This window comes from Phoca vitulina, unplaced genomic scaffold (assembly GCF_004348235.1).
Source record: "Phoca vitulina isolate PV1807 unplaced genomic scaffold, GSC_HSeal_1.0 scaffold22, whole genome shotgun sequence".
In the NCBI taxonomy this organism is placed as follows: Eukaryota; Metazoa; Chordata; class Mammalia; order Carnivora; family Phocidae; genus Phoca; species Phoca vitulina.
Window position 1 is genome coordinate 38,733,243 of NW_022589725.1, and position 21,367 is coordinate 38,754,609.

Below are 21,367 nucleotides of genomic sequence, written 5' to 3' on the forward strand. Positions count from 1 at the left end.
TTGGTGGTGTCAGCCTTTCCCCCATCCCCCTGGGTACCCCATCGAATCACCTGGCCTCACCCCATCAAAGCAGGCACAGCCAGAGTGGTCATCTGACCCAAGACAGGTCAGTGAGACTCTCTTTGATTCTGGGATGGATTCAAGAACTACCAGTCAGTGTCTGCATGTAGCTCCAACATTAGCAAGTGTATTTTATGGGAACACAGCTACCCTGTCCTTATGTAATTATTTTAAAAATACACTGAGCCATGTATATCACTTGTTAGCAAGCAAGCAGTAAAAACTGATTATTGTTATCAAAGACTGTATTAAAATTCTGTAACACTTAAAATTGTATGTTGCTAAAGTAAATATTATCATCTATCATATGCCATACAAAACTGATGAAACAATTTTTAAAGTCTCTAATGGTCTGTAAGCTTATACATTACTGTGAATGAGTCCATAAGAAAAGAAAAACTAGAAACTGGGGCACCTGGGTGACTCAGTCGGTTAAGCGGCTGCCTTCGGCTCAGGTCATGATCCCAGAGTGCTGGGATCGAGCCCCGCGTCAGGCTCCCTGCTTGGCAGAGAGCCTGCTTCTCCCTCTACCTCTGTCTGCCATTCTGCCTACTTGTGCTCTCTCTCTATCTCTGTTAAATAAATAAATAAATAAAAATCTTAAAAAAAAAAAGAAAAACTAGAAACCAAACACCTGTCTCTAGAACTGGACAAGATGTAGATTTAAGAAAACACAACAATTTTTCGGTACAAATTTAATCAAAATCATCAGAAAATCCATGTGTGTGGCACCTGGCTGGCTTGGTCAAAGGAGCATGTGATGCTTGGTCTCAGGCTTATAAGTTCAAGCCCCATATGGGGTGTAGAGGATATTTATTAAAAAAAAGAAAAGAAAAATCCACATATGTACCTCACCGACCATTTAGGGATCTTTTTTTAACCATTATTTTGACAACTTTCAAAAACAGTAGGATCACATTTTCAAAAATGTTCTATATAAAGAAATGCTCTGGAGGCGCCTGGGTGGATCAGTTGGTTAAGTGTCTGCTTTCAGCTCAGGTCATGATCCTGGGGTCCTGGGATCAAGCCCTGGGTCCTGGGATCCCCCCTGGGTCAGGCTCCTTGCTCAGTGAGGAGTCTGCTTCTCCCTCTCCCTCTAATCCTCCCCCTCTCCGCTTGTGCTCTTGCTCTCTCTCAAATGAAGAAATTTTTAAAAAATCCCAAAAAACCCAAATGCTCTGTACAGGAAGAGGATACTATCAATTTACTTATGTTCTCAAAGACTCAATTCAGTATATTATACATATAAATCTCTGCTCCTATTTTTTTAAAATTTTTATTGTTATGTTAATCACCATGCATTACATCATTAGTTTTTGATGTAGTGTTCCATGATTCATTCCTTGTGCATAACACCCAGTGTCTCTGCTCCTATTTATAGACCGAGATTTCCTGCTGTGGAGCAGAAGACATATTCTAAGGGGAACATAAAACTACATGCTTATCAAGTGACTGGCCATGTGCAATGCATGTAGAGTTTATCACAGGCATTCACTAGAGACTCTCTCCCCAAGGACCCTCTGTGATCTATACATCAAGTGCTAATCTCAAGCCAGGACATGAGAAACTTTTTTTTGTTTGCTTGTTTTCTTTTACTTTTTCTGTTCAGTACATTTGCATGGAAAGAAACCAGTACACTGCACAAACTATTAAAATTCAGCTGTTACTTCTGTATAAGGCATTAGGAATGGAAGCCAGCAATATAAGTCCAAGAGTATCTTCATATTAAATATACTAAAATAAACCATTAATATCAGAATCCAAAGTTTAAAAAAAACTCAAAGGTCTATAATTTAATGAGTATTATTTCTGCTTTAAAGTTGGTCAAAAGAAGGGATACATAAAATAAGTGCAGTTATTCTTTCTCTTTTTTGAAGGAGGATTGGAGGGTAGAATAGATGAAGTCTCAACAATTTGGTGAGATGAAATGAAAATCAAAACAACAGAACCAACCTATACCTACAAGTCAACACACTTATCAGCATCTAAAGACACAGAAGACCATTAAAAAAAAGTACTACTACTGCATTGGCAACTGTTTTCCTCTTAAAGAATCGGTCCTCCAAGAATCTGAGGTTCTGGATTTAGGATCTGTCCCATTCCCAAAATGCTTTAAAACTCTGGTATGATTTTGACCTTTTATGTCCCAGGTTGGCCATGTCAGAATGTTTCTTTTTTTTAAAAAGTAGTTTAAGTACATCTTTTCTCCCCTTCTCTACAAATCCCAGTTTTTTCCTCCCTGTATTTAAGGGAATCAGAGAGAATGAACACATAGCCTATAGACTCAAATTTAACAGAAATGAGTTTAAAGTATCAAAGGTCTATGGTCTAAGGGAACTTGGAAGTTCTTTACCTTCCTTAGAGTCATCTGGGTCTGACCAATAGGTAGAACTTTCTTACGTGATAGACATGTCAGTCCCGTCCAGTATAGTAGCAACCAGCCAATAGGGCCATTTGAGTATTTGGAATGTAGCTAGTGTGACTCAGGAACTGAATTTTTAAGTTCAATTTCATCCATTTAAAGTAAAATAACTAGGGGCGCCTGGGTGGCTCAGTCGTTAAGCATCTGCCTTCGGCTCAGGTCGTGATCCCAGGGTCCTGGGATCGAGCCCCGCATCGGGCTCCCTGCTTGGCAGGAAGCCTGCTTCTCCCTCACCCTCTCCCCCTGCTTGTGTCTAGCTATCTCTCTCCGTCAAATAAATAAAATCTTTATTAAAAAAAAAAAGTAAAATAACTATATATGACCAATGGCTACCTTATTTGGTGGCACAGGTTTTAGAGGCTCTTCACATGTACAACTGAATATTTCTGCCAACCCTTCTCTAAAATGAACACACGTATACAAGTTAGTACTAACTCAAACTAGTCAAAACTCCACATGTTCAATGTGAGTTTAACAGACTGGAAAGTTTTAGTTAGACATATAAACAGATACGTACTTTAGTCTAAAAGAAACAAAAAACCCATGAAAATGTTACCTTTTCTCCATGCTTTACAGTATGAAGTGGAAGCTGGCCAATGATTTTCTTAGCTTCTTTCCTATGGCTCTTAGGTAGGAAAAATATTATCACTAAAAATTTTAAGTCACTATTTTAAAAAATTCACATAAGCTTACAGAAAAAAATTTCATTTAAAAAAGTTAAATGACTACAATGAAAATAACAACAAAAATTACCATTTACATCTTAATGTATAAAATAGCCACATATAACTTAAGAGCTGTTTGATCAAGAATATTTTCAATTCCATGCCTGAAGAAGAAACCAATTCTTATGTTTAAATATTGGCAAGAGAGCAGGAAGCTGAGGATGGGGGAGGAGGGGTCCCACTGATTCATCTACTAATGCCCGTCCCTAAAATGAAAGAGGTTTTCGTCTAGTCAGCAGGTGCAGGATGACCAGAAATGACTACCACCTACAAAGCCAGAAAGAGCGGCTTTTCAAGACAACAGGGTAAGTGTGAAGTTCAAAGGCCTGTCTGTGGAATTCTCTGGCTCTCTGAGTGCCCTCCTCTTTGCTGTGACAGAGACACTACCTCTCTGCAGATAAATGGCTTTGAAAGTTGCCCCACCACAGAAGCCAGGAAGCCCCTCCCATTCTGCTCCTCGCCTTCAGGCCCAGGGTTCTCTTCTCCTTGTTTTAAACACAGAACCAGGTCCACTCTACCTCCAGCCTATTTATCATTCCTTTATGTCTGAAAGAGGGAAAGAGGGTATTCACAGGAGCAAAACATGCAAAAAGTGACATCATTTAAAGGTATTTAATTTCCCACAAAACAGAAAATTTAATGTATTCTAATTAAAAAATTATTTTAAAAAAAGTTATATTAATTAAATAGTATGAATGAAAATGAAATTAAGAATATGGTCCAAAAAACGCCCACAAAACTCTAATATAACTTCAGGGAATATATATGAGAAATATTTATGAATTACCTTTTAAAAAGCAAAGTTAAAAAGAATTACCCATAATTACCTGACTTCCAAACTGTGAGCCAGTATATAGGAAACGCTGTATATAGTAAAATATCAGCCAGGCTAATGAGATAATCATCATGGTGATGAAGGCGATGGCCACAAATACCACAGACTGACCACTGATAAACTCCTGTACATGGCGGGTGCCAACCCCTATGGTCATTTTGACTGCAATGCCTTTCTGCACCAGATCCAAAATTTCTCTTCCTTTTGGGTAGCTAACCATAATGACCACTATATTTCCTGTTCCTGTAGGGAAGAACAAAAAAAGTCCATATGAAGAACGCAAAATGAGATACAGAGAAAGGTAAGAGAAAAATATAAGAGTACTACAGCTTGTCCATATGTAACATCCAAAAACTTAACCAAAAAATGTTTAATTTTCAAGGAAAACTTAAGTTACCAAAATTAGTCCCAAAAAAGAAAATAGACTGACTACATCAGAAGTAGAATAAGTCTCTAATAACTACCCCCCCCGCAAAGGTTAGAGCCCCATTCAATTCCACGGGTAAATTCTACCACCAAAACTTGAAGTAACTGATGGTACTGAAATTGTTCCACAGCAGATTAAAAAAGTTAAAAAAGAAGTTTAAAAAATTATTTCTAGATAATAAAGCCAAACATGGGAATAAACCAAAAGAACCATACAGACAAATTTCACTTATGAATTTTAATACACAATGCCTAGTGGCGCCTGGGTGGCTCAGTCGGTTAAGCATCTGCCTTCAGCTCAGGTCATGATCCTGGGGTCCCGGGATAGAGCCCTACATCGGGCTCCCTGCTCAGTGTAGAGTCTGCTTCTCCCTCTGGCCCTCCTCCCTCTCGTGCTCTCTCTCTCTCTCAAATAAATAAAATCTTAAAAAAAAAATACATAATGCCTAAAGCATGCCTATTAATCACAGGGAGGCAATCTGAGAATTTCTACTATGATCACTATTATTTAACATTGGTCCAAAGGCATGAACAGACATAATACAAAAAAAAAAAAAAAAGAGAGAAGGGGTAAAATAATCAGTTTCTATAAATCTATCCATAAATTAATGTAATAACCATAAAAAATAGGATTCTTAAAACCTTAAAAATGCTGTTTCTGAAGTTCATTAGGGGAAAAATAATCACGAATCATCAGGAGAACTTTTTAAAAGTAAAACCTGAACTAACATTTACAATTACAGTAATTACAACAGTGTGGTAGTAGCAAAGGAAGACAACCAGAATAAAGGGGTAGAATCAAAAGTCCAGAAATTAGACCCAAATACAAAACAGAACTTAGTATATGATAAAACTGTAATCTTAAATCACTGGGGTAAAATAGATTATTTTTAAAAATAGTATGGGAATAATTGGGTATTATCTGAGGGAAAATAAAAAAGCTGTATCCCTTTCTCACAATTTATGGCAAAATAAGTTCCAAGTAATGAATACCCAACTTTTACATCAACATGGATGGGACTGGAGGAGATTATGCTAAGTGAAATAAGTCAAGCAGAGAAAGTCAATTATCATATGGTTTCACTTATTTGTGGAACATAAGGAATAGCATGGAGGACATTAGGAGAAGGAAGGGAAAAATGAACGGGGGGAAATCGGAGAGGGAGACAAAGCATGAGGAGACTATGAACTCCGAGAAACAAACTGAGGGTTTTAGAGGGGGAGGGGGTAGGGAGATGGGTTAGCCTGGTGATGGGTATTAAGGAGAGCACGTACTGCATGGAGCACTGGGTGTTACACGAAAACAATGAATCATGGATCACCGCATCAAAAACTAATGATATACTATATGCTGACTAACATAACATTATAAAATAAAATTAAATTAAAAAAAATAAGTTCCAAGTAAATCAAAGATTTAAATATATAAAAGAGAGGAAATATAAAAATGAAAATTTTCCAGAGAGCTAAAAAAGAGCAAAATCAAGGAATCAAGATCAAAAGAGTAAAGAACCAATGGGAGAAAATACATGTAACATAACAAAGACAGAAAACAATTTCCTGTAAGAGAAAGAGCAACAGAAAAACAAAGGAAATAAAGTCAGTTTGCAGAAAAGACAAAAAATTTTTTTACCTATCAGCTTTAGTGAGATAAGAATTCACATGCCATAAAATTCACCCTTTTAAAGTATAGAATTCACTGGTTTTTAGTATATTCACAAAGGCTGTGCGACCATCATCACAATCTAATTCAATTAACATTTTCATTGCCCCAAAAAGAAAACCTGTATGCCTCTGCGGTCACTCCCCAACAAATAGACTTTAAACACATGAAAAGTCATGGTACAAATGAAAACATTAAAAAGATCTTCGTCTTAGGATGCACTGCATCCTGAAAACCTAAGTTGAAAATATCCTATGTAGAAAATGCATTTAAGGGCGCCTGGGTGGCTCAGTTGGTTAAGCGACTGCCTTCGGCTCAGGTCATGATCCTGGAGTCCCGGGATCGAGTCCCGCGTCGGGCTCCCTGCTCGGCGGGGAGTCTGCTTCTCCCTCTGACCCTCCCCCCTCTCATGTGCTCTCTCTGTCTCATTCTCTCTCTCTCAAATAAATAAATAAAATCTTAAAAAAAAAAAAAAAAAAAAGAAAATGCATTTAATACTGAACATCATCACAGCTTAACCTAGCCTACCTTAAATGTGCTCTGAACACTTATAATAGCCTACGGTCGGGCAAAATCCTCTAACACTGTGCCTATAGGAAAGTGCTGACCACCTCATGTAATTTGCTGAACACAGTACTGAAAGTAAAAAACGAAATGGTGGTCTGGGTACAGAATGGTTGTTGACCTTCGTGATCATGTAGCGGATTGGGAGCTGGGGCTGCAGCATCATGAGAGAATATTGTAGGGCATATCGCTAGCCCTGGAAAAGATCCAAATTCAAAATTTGAAGTATGGCTTCCACTGAATGCATACTGCTTTTGTGCCATCATAAAGTCAAAAAATTGCAAGTGAAACCACAGTAAGTTGGGGATCATCTGTACCTGTATGACTGGCAAAGATCAAATAGTTTCGATCCTCCATAATGGCAAGAGTGAGCACAAATCTGCACTCTTGCACACTGCAGGGGGAGTTTATTATTACAATCTTGTGTGGAGGGCAATGGCTATCAAAAAATTTTCATTTATTTATTTTCCCAAGACTTAAATGCACAGCTCTTTGATCCAGCAATTCCATGTCCAAGAATTACAGATACACTTGCATACGTATACAGGAGCTATCTGTAAAGATATTTGTTGTCAAATTTTCTCTAAATTGTTGCTATCACGTGGCGCCTGGGTGGCTCAGTTGGTTAAGCAACTGCCTTCGGCTCAGGTCATGATCCTGGAGTCCCGGGATCAAGTCCCGCATCGGGCTCCCTGCTCAGCGGGGAGTCTGCTTCTCCCTCTGACCCTCCCCCCTCTCATGCTCTCTCTCATTCTCTCTCTCAAATAAATAAATAAAATATTTAAATTGTTGCTATCATGATCTGAACGTCCATCAATAGGACTACAGTACGTGTACAGAGATTGAGATGGCGACTCCATTTGTATGAATAGTACTCAAGATGACAGGAGGGGAAAAAAGCAACATGTCAAACTATGTGGATGCAAGATCTGTATGTCACATTAATTTGGACTGCCTCTGGAAGGAGACCCAGAGAGTAGGGACCCTGACTGCATCTGGGAAGAGGAGCTGGACACAATAAAAATTCTGTACAACGTGCGCATATTACCTATTTGAAAACTAATTTTAAAAATACACATAAAGGGGTGCCTGGGTGGCTCAGTCAAGATTAAGCGTCTGCCTTCCGCTCAGGTCATGATCCAGGGTCCTGGGATTGAGCCCCAGGTCAGGCTCCCTCTCCCTCTGCCTGCTGCTCCCCATTCTGTGCTCTCTCTCAAATAAATAACATCTTAAAAAAAATACATAAAATAAAAATAAAAATACACATAAAGAATGTTCTCTGGCATCACTTCAAAACTGTGCATTATAACAATTTTATTGCAGAGAGAAACTTAATCTGTAGCAAATCCACTGTGGCCCCCTGCCATCAGGATTTAGTTACTGAAACACCAGAAGGGCACCCTTCTAAGGTGGCTCCCGCCTGGAGGCCGATCCTTTGACCCGGGCCAAAGGTGTCACTTAGCAAGAACGTACATGTACTTGTCTCCCCACTCACGCAGTCTGCCATGTCATCACTGGGAGACACTACAAGGAGGAAGGCATTTCCTGCCTTCAGGAAAACAAACATCTAGAAGCTGAGAAACACAAGCACAGGAACAATTATTATGATAGTTATACCACTTATAATTACATGGCACTTTATAAGCTGAAAGCCTTTTCTCATAAACCTCCTTTTGCGGAGAACTTCAAGCACACACTAAAGTAGGAAGAACGGTTTAAAGAACCCCATGTGCCTGTCTCAGTTAAGAAGTTTTATATAGAAAATAAATCTGTTTCCATGCCATGGTCACAGCTACATAAAACTTCTGGTACTGACATAATGAAATTTGTGTTAATTGGGGAAAACCAACTTTGGAGCACTTTCACATTTATGTCTCCCTTGAAGCAGAGAGGCCAAATTACCATTTTACAGATGAGGGCTCAGAAATCTGAAGAGAGCTGCTGAATGTCATATACCACCTGGAAAAGCCAGTTCTAGGGCCTGAAGACCCAGCTCCCACGCAGTATCTCTGCCCTGCCTCCTCCTCGTGGGGGACCCAGGCTTCAGAATCACGCAAGACTGGGTTCAAATCTGTTATCCACTGCCTGGGTCTGGAGAAACTACCTTCTCTGAGAATATTTCTTCAGCTATAAAATGAGAATTTTTCTATTTTGGATTACTGCTTATTTACTAAGAAAGTGGAATACAAAGAGCTGCAGAAATGAAGTGATAATTTTGTCTGAGGTGGGAGAGAACTCTTTCCCTTGGAAGTACACTTGAGCTACATCTTGAAGGACAGGAAAAGTTTATTAAGTAAACAAAGGGAGGCTTTCTAGGCTGTGAAATCATCATAAAGACATATTTGGGATGGTGACTGGTCCAATTTGATTAGTGAATAAAATATAGTTGTCCCCCTTACCACAAGGGATACATCCCAAGACCTCCAGTGGATGCCTGAAACCGCAGAGAGCAACAAATGCTATATATACTATGTTTTTTTCCTATACATACCTCTGATAAAGTTTAATTTATAAATTAGGCACAGTAAGAGCTTAACTAATAATAAAGTAGGACAATTGTAACAACATACTGCAAAAAAAAAGTCATATGAATGTGGTCTCTCTTAAAATATTTTGTACCGTATTCAGCCTTCTTGTGATGATGGTGAGATGAAAAAATGCCCATGTGAGGAGATGAAGTGAGGAGAATGACGTAGACGTTATGACCTAACATTAGGCTACTACTAACCTTCTGACCATAGGTCGGAAGGAAGATCATCTACTTCCAGACCGAGGCTGACCATGGGTAACTGACACCACGGGTAAGGGGGGTGACTGGTGTACATTTGAAGGTATCTTACCTCCTTACCCCCAGTGCCTCACATAGAACCTGGCACACAGAAAGTGTTTCATAAATATTTGCTTAATAAATGAATGAATAAATGAGAGGTAGAAGATGAATTGAGATTCTAATCTCAATTGGTTGGTTCTTGAACACCAAAATTTTCAAAGGAAGGGGCTACTGACACACAGTGATTATCAGAGGGACACCCTGAACTGAAAACTTGTAATATCAACTTGAAATTTTTCACCTAGGAAACTAAAACAGTTCACTGATTTAAAAGAAATCATGAAAAAAAAAAAATACTGTGTCTAGGATGACAGCTAAACCATTTGCTATACTAATTATAGCAGCAAGACTGCTTCTGGGAACTACTTTAAATTAATAAAACTCAGAATGAAGACTCATTCTATACCATGATTTGTTTTTCTAGAACATTTTTTGGGATGAACTGGAGGTAGGGCAGCTGAGTAAAAATGGCACCAGCTTGGGTCACTGTGTGCATGACCGGAAGGGATACCAGGCACAGGCACCTCATTTGGCTCTGCCCTTCCCTCCTCATGCACTGCCACCTCTCCAGGACAATCCTCGAGAGCCTTAGGGACACGTGAGAGCAAATCACAGCTTATTTCCCAACTAAACAGCTGAGTTTCTTCATAGGATGCACAGACACTCAAAGACTTGGGAGAGGAGAGAAAGTTCTTAGGATTTTTCTTCCCTAGGCCTTAACCCTGCTACCAGTCATGCTTGTGTAAAAAACAGTCATCTTGTGCAATCCCTCTCCCTCCCCCAAAGAATCTATACCTCTCACCATTAGACAGGAAAACTCGAAGGCAGTTTTTGTCTTACTTAGCACAATGTCTGTGTACAGAGTACATGATCATAAACCTACTTATCAAATAATAAATACCAAATATAGTACTCTTTAGCAAGCCATACTGTCCATAAATATGAAACTCTTCTGTGCCAGAAATAAAATTGCATATATTTCTGTTTCCTTTCAAATGTCTGTGTTCCGCTTACCACTTGCTCAAAAACAAAAAAAGTTAAGAAATCCTGTCTTGGTCAATAGGTTCAAAATTCTAGAGGTTACATGTGAGTCTAGTGTACCATTTCTCTCCTCCCAAAGGAAACTATATATATTTCAGCATTCTTTTGAAGGGGGTGGGAACTACTGAAATATTTAAAGTGGAGGATTAGATTTCTGCTCTAGAAAACCAATTCAGGCAGCAAGAAATACATTTTAAGAGTCCCAGCAAAAGAATCCTGTTAAATTTCAGGTGTTCTTTCTTTCTCATCACTTCCATACCCTCTCCACCTTCTGCCCCCTAACCTGGAAAATTCTTGGTGAAATCTTCAAGATTCAGCACAAGCTCAACTCAAGGCTTCTTGGCACCACCCACCCCTTTACGCCTGCAATGCATCAGTTCCTCTTAGATACAGCTCTAGCAGGTGTATAAAACACCTACTAGAACTTCTTTATAGGTCTCTCTCCCTCACTAGACGAGTACTACCTGTTCTTATTTATTAGTTTTTGTAGCCAAGTATCATGCAGTGGTGACCCATAGAAGAGTTTCTGTATGCATGAATCTATCTGAAAAAATTGGCTTATCTTCAAGTAGTATAGCTGAAATGCCCCAATAAGGAGAATATTAATAGAAATAGTACACCCAATATGAATGCAAATGTCTCCAAAATTTGAAGCTATTATGCAAAACAGAAATGTTTTTATGGTTGGCTACGGAGTGTCAGGAGGACACAAAAACAAATGTAATTCTTCTCTTGGAAATTTAAATTATGTTTTGGATAATTCGACTTGCTCAAAAATATTTTGTATTTGTTGCATATACAGCTCTTTGCAGGGTTCCTAAAGGCATTACTTTATTTCAGGGCTTCAGCCTTTTACAATGTTGTTCCCACCACCAAGAATGTCCTATAGCCCAACCCCCCTTCCACACACCATACACACCCAGAGACACCTTCTCCATCCACGTTTCTTTCAAAACTCAATCTTTCTGGGAACCATCTGAGTTAATCCCACCTTCTAAGCGTGCCTGTGAGGTGCCACTTCTGTCTTCCTACAGCACCACAATACATAATTCAAATCCACATTTTTGGATCATTTGAGTATAGCATTAAACATCATCAAAAATTTATTATTCATAAAAAACTATTTACCATGCTCTGCAAATGCAAAATGCACATCTTCTATAACACCAGGGACTTTTACATTTTTGTCGTCTCCCTCCACCCCAACTCTGGCCCCTTCTTCAAACATAGCTCTAAGCCTTGCCAGTACTTGGCACTCAGTAAACAGCTGTTAACAGAATGAATGAAGTTAACTGTATACAGAGTGAATGAATGAATCTATCCTTAAAAGGCCATGCCAAAATTGCAGCTAAAGGATCATCCTATTTATTAAACAATTTATTAAACAACAATAATCACACTAAGGCCAATACTCTATAAAAACTTTTGTTTTAATGATTTGCCTTGTATCAATCTTTCAATTAGCAATAATCGCGCCTCGGATAAACCTCATTGGCTACGATACTGCCACTGCGCAAAGCTGACTTGTATCAATTTTTACTCATCTTGGTCAAACTAACTACCAGTCACCCTTGCAGTATCTGCTTTAGATGTCCTTCCTTTATGCTTCCTAAGCATCCGTGCATATAATTCCATCAAGGTCCAAACCATATTGTCTGGAAAGTTGTTTATCGCTCCCACCAGGTCACAAACTCCTTTGAGGAGGCAGGCATGTGTCTTAGGCATTTCTATGCCTTAGTAAGCACAATACTTAGCCCAAAGTGGCTACTCATTATTCTGTCTGCTAAAGTAAAGAGAATTAACTAAGATTAATTAACAGGGAATTAATTAGTTTAACAGTCCTTACAGTTGTTCTGACAGATTATCTTAAAAGTCATGATTTTATTTTTAGAACCATGATAAAACACTGATTTATACCCAAAGTATCCTGTACTGGATTTAGTAGAGTCAAGCAACAGGCTTAAGAAAAACTGGAGAAATTCTCCCTGAGATTTGGGAAAAGACTATCACGATTCAGTTTTACAAGCACCCACCTCTACCTATTTTGCAGAACCCCAGTGCTACACAGGGACACTGAAACCACTGGTATCTGTGGTTTTTACTGCCTCCAGTCACATTCTGACAAAATCCAAGAAACCTAACTTGAGCTGCATTCAAGGTTCTGTATAACATTTCAAATTCAAGTATGTCAAAGCCAGTTTGTCTTCTGACTTAATTCCATTCATTCCATTCTTAATGCTATTCCATTCTCAAAAAGTCATGATACATTTGTACCCTTGTTCCCAGTTGGGCCAAGTTCTGTGAAGGTCATTCCTTTCCATTCCTATAGTCACCACTACAGTATTCGCCCTTACACAGTTGACCCTTGAACAACATGGGTTTGAAACGTGTGGGTTAACTTATGCAAGAATTTTTTCTTCCAATAGAGTACAGTATAGTCAGTGTATTTTCTCTTATGCTTTTAATATAACATTTTCTTCCCTCTAGCTTACTTTATTGTAAGAATCCAGTATGCAAGACATGTAACATACAAAACATGTGTTAATTGACCGTTTATGTTATTGGTAAAATGCCGAGTCAACAGGAGGCTATTAGTGGTTAAGTTCTGGGGGAGTCAAAAGTTATACACAGATTTTCCACTGCATGGGGGGTTGGTGCCTCTAAGCCTTGTGTTGTTCAAGGGTCAACTTTATTTCTATTTGGATCAGCCCAACAGACTAGAGTCTCTGTAGGCTTTCCTCTGTTTAATCCACTGGTCACAATGCTACCAAATTAATCTCCCTTTAAGTCAGTGGTTCAAAACATTGGATGATTCTATCATCACTTCCCTCCCCCTCGCCACCCCCGACATTTGGTATTATCTAGAGACATTTCTGGTTGTCACAACTGGAGGAGTACTGTTGGAATCTGGTAGGTAGAGGTCAGGGATGCTAAACATCCTATAATGCACAGGACAGCCCCTCCCACAACAAAGAATGATCTGGCTATGTATAGACCCTCCTGTTACCACGGACCAGTTTCCTCATCCATAAAATGGAGTTAAAGTACGTACATGAAAACGCTGTCCGGAGGGTTAAGTGAACCGCTGTATGGAGAGCACTGAGCACAGTGCCTACACACTGGGTACTTTCACGCATTAAAAAAAAATTGCTAAAGCTGTTACTTTTGTCTTTTTTCTCACAAAGAATGATTCTCACAATAAAAGGACTAGAATGGACATTGATAATAGAAGAGAAACTCATGAGGATTTAAAATAAACATCAACGCGGTGTTTTTCGGGGCCTGGCTAAATTATGTCAAATAATATAAGCAACCAAGGTGGCTGAACCATGGTTAGAGCAAGTGCTATTAGCCTGGAAAAATGTAACATCATTATCAAAAAATGCAGTAAACAGATTTAGAAAATTGTAGCCAATGCGCCAGCCATTGAAAAGAAAAGGTCCAAATGAAGATGTTATACACTCAGAAGAGACTACAAGGACCCAGAATCAGAGAATCCTGACACATTAACCTCTTTTCCTAGACAGATCTACTAAAATTGGGAAAACACCATTGATAGGATGTATCAGGAATGGTCTCTGAAATCTGACAGGGCTTTTCATGGTAGTTTTACGGAAACATGGCTTGGGTACAATGACAACTTGGTAGACTTATACTCACTGGAATAGCGGCACCAAAGGTGGTGCCTCACCCAATGCCACCACATAAGCACCTGCTTCTATTTCCTCTTCCAAAACCACTTCCTTCTGTTGCAACTGAGAACTTCCCCTCTACTGTCTGAGGTCAACCCCTCCAAAATATCCTAGACATGGCCTTCTTCAAGACCTGACTCTTGCAGTTACCTCTTCTCTAACCTGGATCTCTACCACATCACTCCCAGCCAATTTCAATATGCCCTACCATTGTCCACCCTAACCCTCCCTTGCCCTATAGTTTCTGCACAGTTCTCAGCACACCTTGAGCCCTCAGAGTCAACCTTCTTAAAAGAGTTGTTCTAACAGTCTCCATTTTCTCACCTCTCAACTGATTTCTATTCCCATCACAGCTAAAATAGGCCAAATCCAAAGTCCCTTTCTGTCTTCATTATGTTAAGTTTGAACTTGCCTTTAAGAAATCAAAGCAGAATGAAAAACAGAAGTACAGGAAAAAGGATGTCTGACTTGCAGCAGCAGAAACTTTAAAAAAAAAACTTTAATCACAATAAATTCAGAATGAGTCATGCTCTTAGAAATCATAACAGAAATATGTTCACTCTGCTGGGTACAGGTCCTGTAACATTCAGATTTCAGTTCTGAGGAGGACGTCTTGCAAAATAAGACTCTCAAACTGTCATTAGTGCTTGAAGATGCAACCTGTTGCCCTGGGGAATAGGTGTGGGAAGTGTCGCCTGGCAAAGAGCAAGACCTTTTCCTGAATGAACACAACCTGAAAAATTTCATCTAAACTCTAGACTCACGGAAGCTGACTGGCAGTTGGGCCAGTATTACAGCCTTACATGTAGGAAGTGAGAAAACATATCCGCACTTAAATCCAGGTTTTCTGACTCAGTTAAGTCCAGATTTTCTGACTCAAAAGTTCAGAATACTCAGACACGTTTTATTAAAGTGGAGAAACCAGAGTTCGACCAAGCCACCACTTAACATTGGTGAAGGGACTGCCAGACCTTGGATTCCTACCTCACCTGACTTTGTAAAAACGATGAATGGAAAGGGACCCATGATTAGCAATCATGAGACTTTCCACCATAACCCTCTTTGGGTGGCTTTTAATTTCTTTCGTTCTCCCCATTGCCCTCCTTCAGAGGGCGCCTCCCTACACCTGAAGGGCCCAAGGCGAAGATCTAATCTCGTCTGGAGGCCTTCCTACCTGCCCATAGAGCCCCGGGGGGTCACGGCGCGCACATCCAGAGCTTCCCTCCCAGTTCCTGACCGCCAGAAGCCATCAGAGTCGCGCCCCCAAACCCCTTCGCGGCTTGCCCCTGGGGATCAAGGCCGAGGACGAGAGGGCCGTCGGCCATGACTAAGCTGCAGAGTTCCCCCCGCCGCCTCCCCACGTCCCCGGCCTCGGCTCACCTGCGTGGGACATGGGCGTGGTGAGGTTCCCGTGGCCCTCCTCGTTGTAGAGGACCACGGCCGAGGCGTTCCTCCGCGCCGCCACCAGCACCTTGTCCTTGAAGGTGCAGCCCCCGCGCGCCACCAGGGCGACCCAGGGCGCGTCCCCCCGGCCGCCGGGCGCTGGCACGAGGAAGCGAGTGTCGGGCGCGCAGCCCTCGGGGTCGCGGTCCGCAGCACGCGGGACGCCCACCAGGCCCTGCGCGCCCTCCTTGGGCGAGCTGTCGCCGAAGCGGCCGCTCTCCGAGACGCTCCACACGGTGCGGTTCGTGTGCGGGTCCACGTACTCGGTGCTCACCACGGCCGAGTACCACTCGAGCGCCCGGCCCCTGGCCCCGGGCGCGTATAGGGCCAGCGCGAGCAGCGCCAGCGCGCTGCGGGCCCCGACGCCGGCCTCGGGCCGCCGCCGCCACGCCATGGCCCCACCGCCGGGCTGACGAGGAGGAGTCCGCGGCTGCAGCTGCGCGCGTGCGAGGCCGCTGAAAAACGTAAAAAAGCTGGCGCTTGCCGCCGAGTGGGCGGAGAGCCAGGCCGGGTGGCGGGCGGGGCCGCGGCGCACGCGCACCTGGCGGAGCGGGGGAGGGGGCGGAGACTGGGGCGGGGCCTTCCCTGGCCCTTCCCCGCCCGGAGCCCGGCGCTACGTGCGCGGGCTGGAGGCTGCCCTCTCCGCTCGGTGCTTGAACGTGACCGATCGTTCGCAGCCGGGCGGTCCGCGACCTCAAGGATCCCGTGGATTCAGGGACCGGGTGCGAGCAGCTCACGCGACGTCTTGCGCCACGCAGGGCGCGGTGGCCAGGGCCCGAGCTTGTGTAACCGGACCTCGAGGGCACCGAAGCCAGGGGAAGCGACCGTCGGAGAGCGGGTCGAAAGGCGTGGGAGCGCAGTTATGTAAAGTCGCCCAGCGGATGTTTATGAAGAGTTTACAGTGCAATTCAAGGCGCTTCGCAGAGGCCTTGCTTGTCTAGCACCAAGCTACTCATGTTTTCCATCCACTTTTTGGTACCGATTTTGTAATGCTAACTGATCTCTTGTCGCTTCTCTCCAGCACTGCACTCACAGCAACGTTTTCTATTACGGTATTTTATGTATAATCAGTAGTTTTGAAATAAGTGCATCAAACTGCCTCTTTAGATGAGCACTTACATTGTACAGCAGTAAATAAAAAGAAAAGGATTTGTTTGAAAATAAATGCTGGGAGGTAGTCCATTTAAAACTGCCGTGGATACAAAGCCTTGCTGCTGCAGGAAAAGTTTAGACCATTCATTTCTGACTGACTCATCTTCCTCCTTCTACAAAGATCTATAATTGAGGGAAGTAGAATGTTGCCACTCAGCAAGGGTTTCTGTTGGGCCTTAAACCTTCTCCATTATCGGGCGCCTGGGTGGCTCAGTCAGTTGAGGGTCTGCCTTCGGCTCAGATCATGAGTCCAGGCTCAGGGTCCTGGGATCCAGCTGGGCATAGAGCTCCCCACTCAGCGGGGAGTCTGCTTTTCCCTCTCCCTCTGCCCCTCCCCAGCATTTGTTCTCTTTCTCAAATAAAATCTTTAAAAAAAACAAAAAAAAACACTTCTCACTTTTCCCTTTTGTTATCCGCCTGTCTAGGACTGCATTTTAAAATTGCTCTAAAATGCAGTCTGGCCCACAATCCGTACCACCCCTCGAAGTGGGATCTCCTGTCCCTTTCCCAACAGGAAACCAGTTTTAAATACTTAAAGGAAAGCCTAAGGCCTTCCCCTTGTCCCAGGTCTAGAATAAGGGAAATAAGTTACCTTCATGGCAGGCTAGAGAACAGGTCCTAAGACCCCTACATTAGGCTCTAGCAAAACAAGTACTTGTAGTTCCCAGAATATGCCTTTGTAGTTTCATGTTATGTCTTGCAAATTCATTTCCTCCTTTCTGAAATCCTCTTGCTTCTGGCTCTTGGTCTTGGCAACACCAACTTAGTCTTCAAATTTTATCTCAAAAGCTATCTTCTGTGAAACCTCTGGTTCCTAAAGACAAACTTGGATGCTCCTCCTATTTTCCCTGTTGCTTGTGAATGTTACGCTTATACATTAATGTTATACCAGCGATACTGCTTTCCAAATCGAGGTGTTTTCGCCTTCTTACAACACTGGGAGTTTCATGATGGCAAGCATTGTGTCTTTGCTGTTTTTATGAACCTTCCTCAGCGAGCACAGTGTCGTCTGTGTAACCCATGTTTATTAAATGAGCAAAATAGCTCTTTTTCTTTTTTCTGTTTCAGAGTTAAGGACTCATGATTGTTTACAGGCTTGTTGCTCAAAAAAGTTCAACAGGTTAAGACCTTGCAGCTCTTAAGCCCTGAGGCTCACCCCAGCTTCTTGGTTTTCCTTTCTTCATCACCGGCTTCAGGCTGCAGCTGGTTCCAAAGCGGCAGCCACTGGCTCAAACCCTTAGGGCCTTTATCCCCTACACTAGTCGCCAAGTGCTACTCAGTGTCTCCAATTCCCCTTCTCTACTGTCCCAAGAAGAAAAGCTGACAAGCCTCACCCCCACCATACTTTTTACGGGGAAGGGAGGTGCAGCTTTCATTGTTTTTTCTTTTGTTTTATTACAGAAAATTTCAAATGTTTCCAAAAGTAGAGGGACTAGCGTAATGAAGCTCTATGCACTTATAACTTCAATTCAACAATGATCAAGTCATGGCTAATTTCAAGTATACCCTTAAGCCACTTGCAATGGCCCCTATTGGGTTATTGTAAAGGAAATCCTGGACATATTTTATTTGTAAACATTGTCATATGTACCTTTAGAAGTAAAAACATAATCACAGTATTATCACGATATTTAAATAGTCTACAGTTTTTTAATATCAAATATCCAGTCAGTGCATAAATTTCCTGATTATCTACTGAATGGTATCTTACATTCAGTTTGTTTGGATCAAGGTTCACACGTTCACACATTGCATTTGGTGGAAATGTCTCTTAAGTTTCCTTTTTTCTTTTTCTTTTTAAAGAATTGGATGATTTGATTTTTCTTTTATTGCAATGTTGGTTGCCGTTAATGCTATCATTACCTAAATCTACTGTTTCATTGTTTGCAAAATGGTGATATTCTGTCATTTATTTGATAAATTTTAAAGATTTATTTATTTGGGGGCACCTGGGTGGCTCAGGCAGTTAAGCGTCTGCCTTTGGCTCAGGTCATGATCTGGGGGTCCTGGGATCAAGCCCCACATCAGACTCCACGCTCAGCGGGGAGTCTGCTTCTCCCTCTGCCCCTCCCCACCTCTCTCTCTTTGTCTCTCTCTGACTCAAATAAAATAAATAAATAAAATCCTTTTTAAAAAAGATTTTTTTTATTTGTTTGAGAGAGAGAGCATGAGTGAGCGTGGCAGGAGTGGCGGGGGGGGGGGAAGGGGGGATGGAGGGAGGGGCACAGGGAGAGGGACAGGGAGGAGGAGGAGGAGAGAAGCAAACTACCTGCTGAGCCCGGAGCCTGACTCTGAGCTCTAGGTGCCAGGACCCTGAGATCATGACCTTGAGCCAAAACCAAGAGTCGGTCACTCAACCGACTGAGCCACAAATGTGCCCCATTCCCTCTTCATTTTATTAACTGGAACACTTCTATAAAGAGACACTTCCCCTCACCAAATAAGGGTTACCTTGAGGTACAATTTACATAGAAGAGCCAGATTAAATATTTCTTTTATTTATCAGTTTTCAGAATAATGAATCCGTAACTCCCCTAGAAGTCCAATGTGCTATCCATTGCTTTATAGATCCAGGCAGGAGAATTCTTTTTAAATTGTCATTAATGCATACTTGATGAGTTTTAATCCTTTGCTGTTATTATTCTTATTGAAGCCCATATTCATTCCCTCATCACTAGTCCTTGGGAACCTCTTTAGATTGGCTCCTAAATCCATTTGACTCCTTTGATAGCAATCCTGCTTTCCGTAGTCAGCAGAGCATCAGCCATTTCTCTGAGGACACTTGTTTCCCTTTAGTAGGAAGTGCTCTTTAGAGACCACAATCTGTGCCCTGGCTTTTTTTTTTTTCATTAATCATAATAATACATGTTCATTGTTTTAAAAAATCAGAAGATATAGATAAATTGAAAGAGATTAGAAATACCATAATGATACCAGAGAAATACTGTCAAATGTGGTTACATTCCAGACTTTTTTCTATGTCCCTATAATTTTTTCCTATAAATTTTCTTAAAATGACAAAATACAGTGCTTATTATTTGCCTTTTTAAAACTCAGCAAAGTCTCATGAACATTTTTCTACATCATGAATACATTTCTCCGAGATCATTTTTTTTAAAGATTTTATTTTTTATTTGAGAGAAAGAGAGAGAGAGGGAGAGAGAGCATACGAGCAGGGGGAGAGGCAGAGGCAGAAGGAGAGGGAGAAGGAGGAGCAGACTCCCTGCAGAGCAGGGAGCCTGTCTCAGGGTTTGTCTCGGGGCTTGTCTCGGGGCTCATCGCGGGGCTCAATCCCAGGACCCCCGGGTCATGACCTGAACCAAAGGCAGACGCTTAGCCCACTGAGCCACCCAGACGCCTCTCTCCAAGATCATTTAAATGACTACATGGTATTTCATCATTTGAAAGCAGCACTGTTTTGTTTTGTTTTTAACATATAATGTATTATTTGTTTCAGGGGTACAGGTCTGTGATTCATCAGTCTTTTTTTTTTTTAAAGATTTTATTTATTTATTTGACAGAGAAAGACATAGCGAGAGCAGGAACATAAGCAGGGGGAGTGGAAGAGGGAGAAGCAGGCTTCCCGTGGAGCAGAGAGCCTGATGTGGGACTCTATCCCAGGACCCTGGGATCATGACCTGAGCCGAAGGCAGACGCTTAACGACTGAGCCACCCAGGCGCCCTGTGATTCATCAGTCTTACACAATTCACAGCGCTCACCATAGCACATACCCTCCCCAATGTCCATCACCCAGCCACCCCATCCCTCCCACCCCCCTCGACTCCAGCAGCCCTCAGTTTGTTTCCTAAGATTAAGAGTCTCTTATGGTTTGTCTCCCTCTCTGGTTTTGTCTTGTTTCATTTTTCCCTCCCTTCCCCTATGATCCTCTGTCTTGTTTCCCAAATTCCTCATATCAGTGAGATCACATGATAATTGTCCTTCTCTGATTGACTTATTTCGTGAAAGCAGCACTGTTTTTATAATCAATCCTGTTTTGGAACATATAAGTTCTTTTCTATTTTTCCATATTATAAATGAAAACATAATATAAAAAATCTTACAAATTTTTCCTTATTGATATTACAAATAATATTATAATATTTAAAATATATAATATTTATCATTGAAAATTTACCCAGTCATTTAATGTTTTCCCCCATAGGATCAGTTCCTAAAAGTGAAATTGCTGGACCTAGGGGTAGGTATGTTAAAAAAATTCTTTTTAATGTAATATGTTCTCATGATTCAAAATTCAAAATGTACAAGAATATGCTCACTGCAACCCTTGACCCAGCTATCCCAAACCAAGGCAACTAGTATTACTAGTTTCTTGTAGATTGTTCCAATATAATTCCATACTTATACAACAAATTAATTTATATATTTACCTTCTATCCCTCCTTTTTTCCACAAATGGTGAAATATTATACACTGTTTTGCATGTTGCATTTTTCACTTATTGTTGAAGGTCTTTGCATAATAGTTCATAAAGAGCATCCTTGTCCTTTCTTAG

General features: G+C 41.4%; 1 protein-coding gene and 1 pseudogene across 2 annotated transcripts in view; both read right to left on the minus strand.

The window, feature by feature from the left end:
• RNF149 (ring finger protein 149) overlaps positions 1 to 16,169 on the minus strand; it is a 32,504-nt gene extending 16,335 nt beyond the window's left edge. The window contains exons 1-3 of one of the 2 annotated variants that reach the window (XM_032419240.1): positions 15,639 to 16,166; positions 4,035 to 4,285; positions 3,039 to 3,107 (exon numbers count right to left, since the gene is read on the minus strand). In XM_032419240.1, the coding sequence (XP_032275131.1) occupies positions 3,039 to 3,107; positions 4,035 to 4,285; positions 15,639 to 16,095 (777 nt within the window). In that variant the 5' untranslated portion in view covers positions 16,096 to 16,166. Of the gene's footprint in view, positions 1 to 3,038; positions 3,108 to 4,034; positions 4,286 to 15,638 lie in introns of both variants that reach the window. The other variant, XM_032419239.1, reaches the window with a different exon arrangement.
• Positions 11,956 to 12,087, minus strand: LOC116642093 (annotated as a pseudogene).
• Positions 16,170 to 21,367: the final 5,198 nt, after the last annotated feature.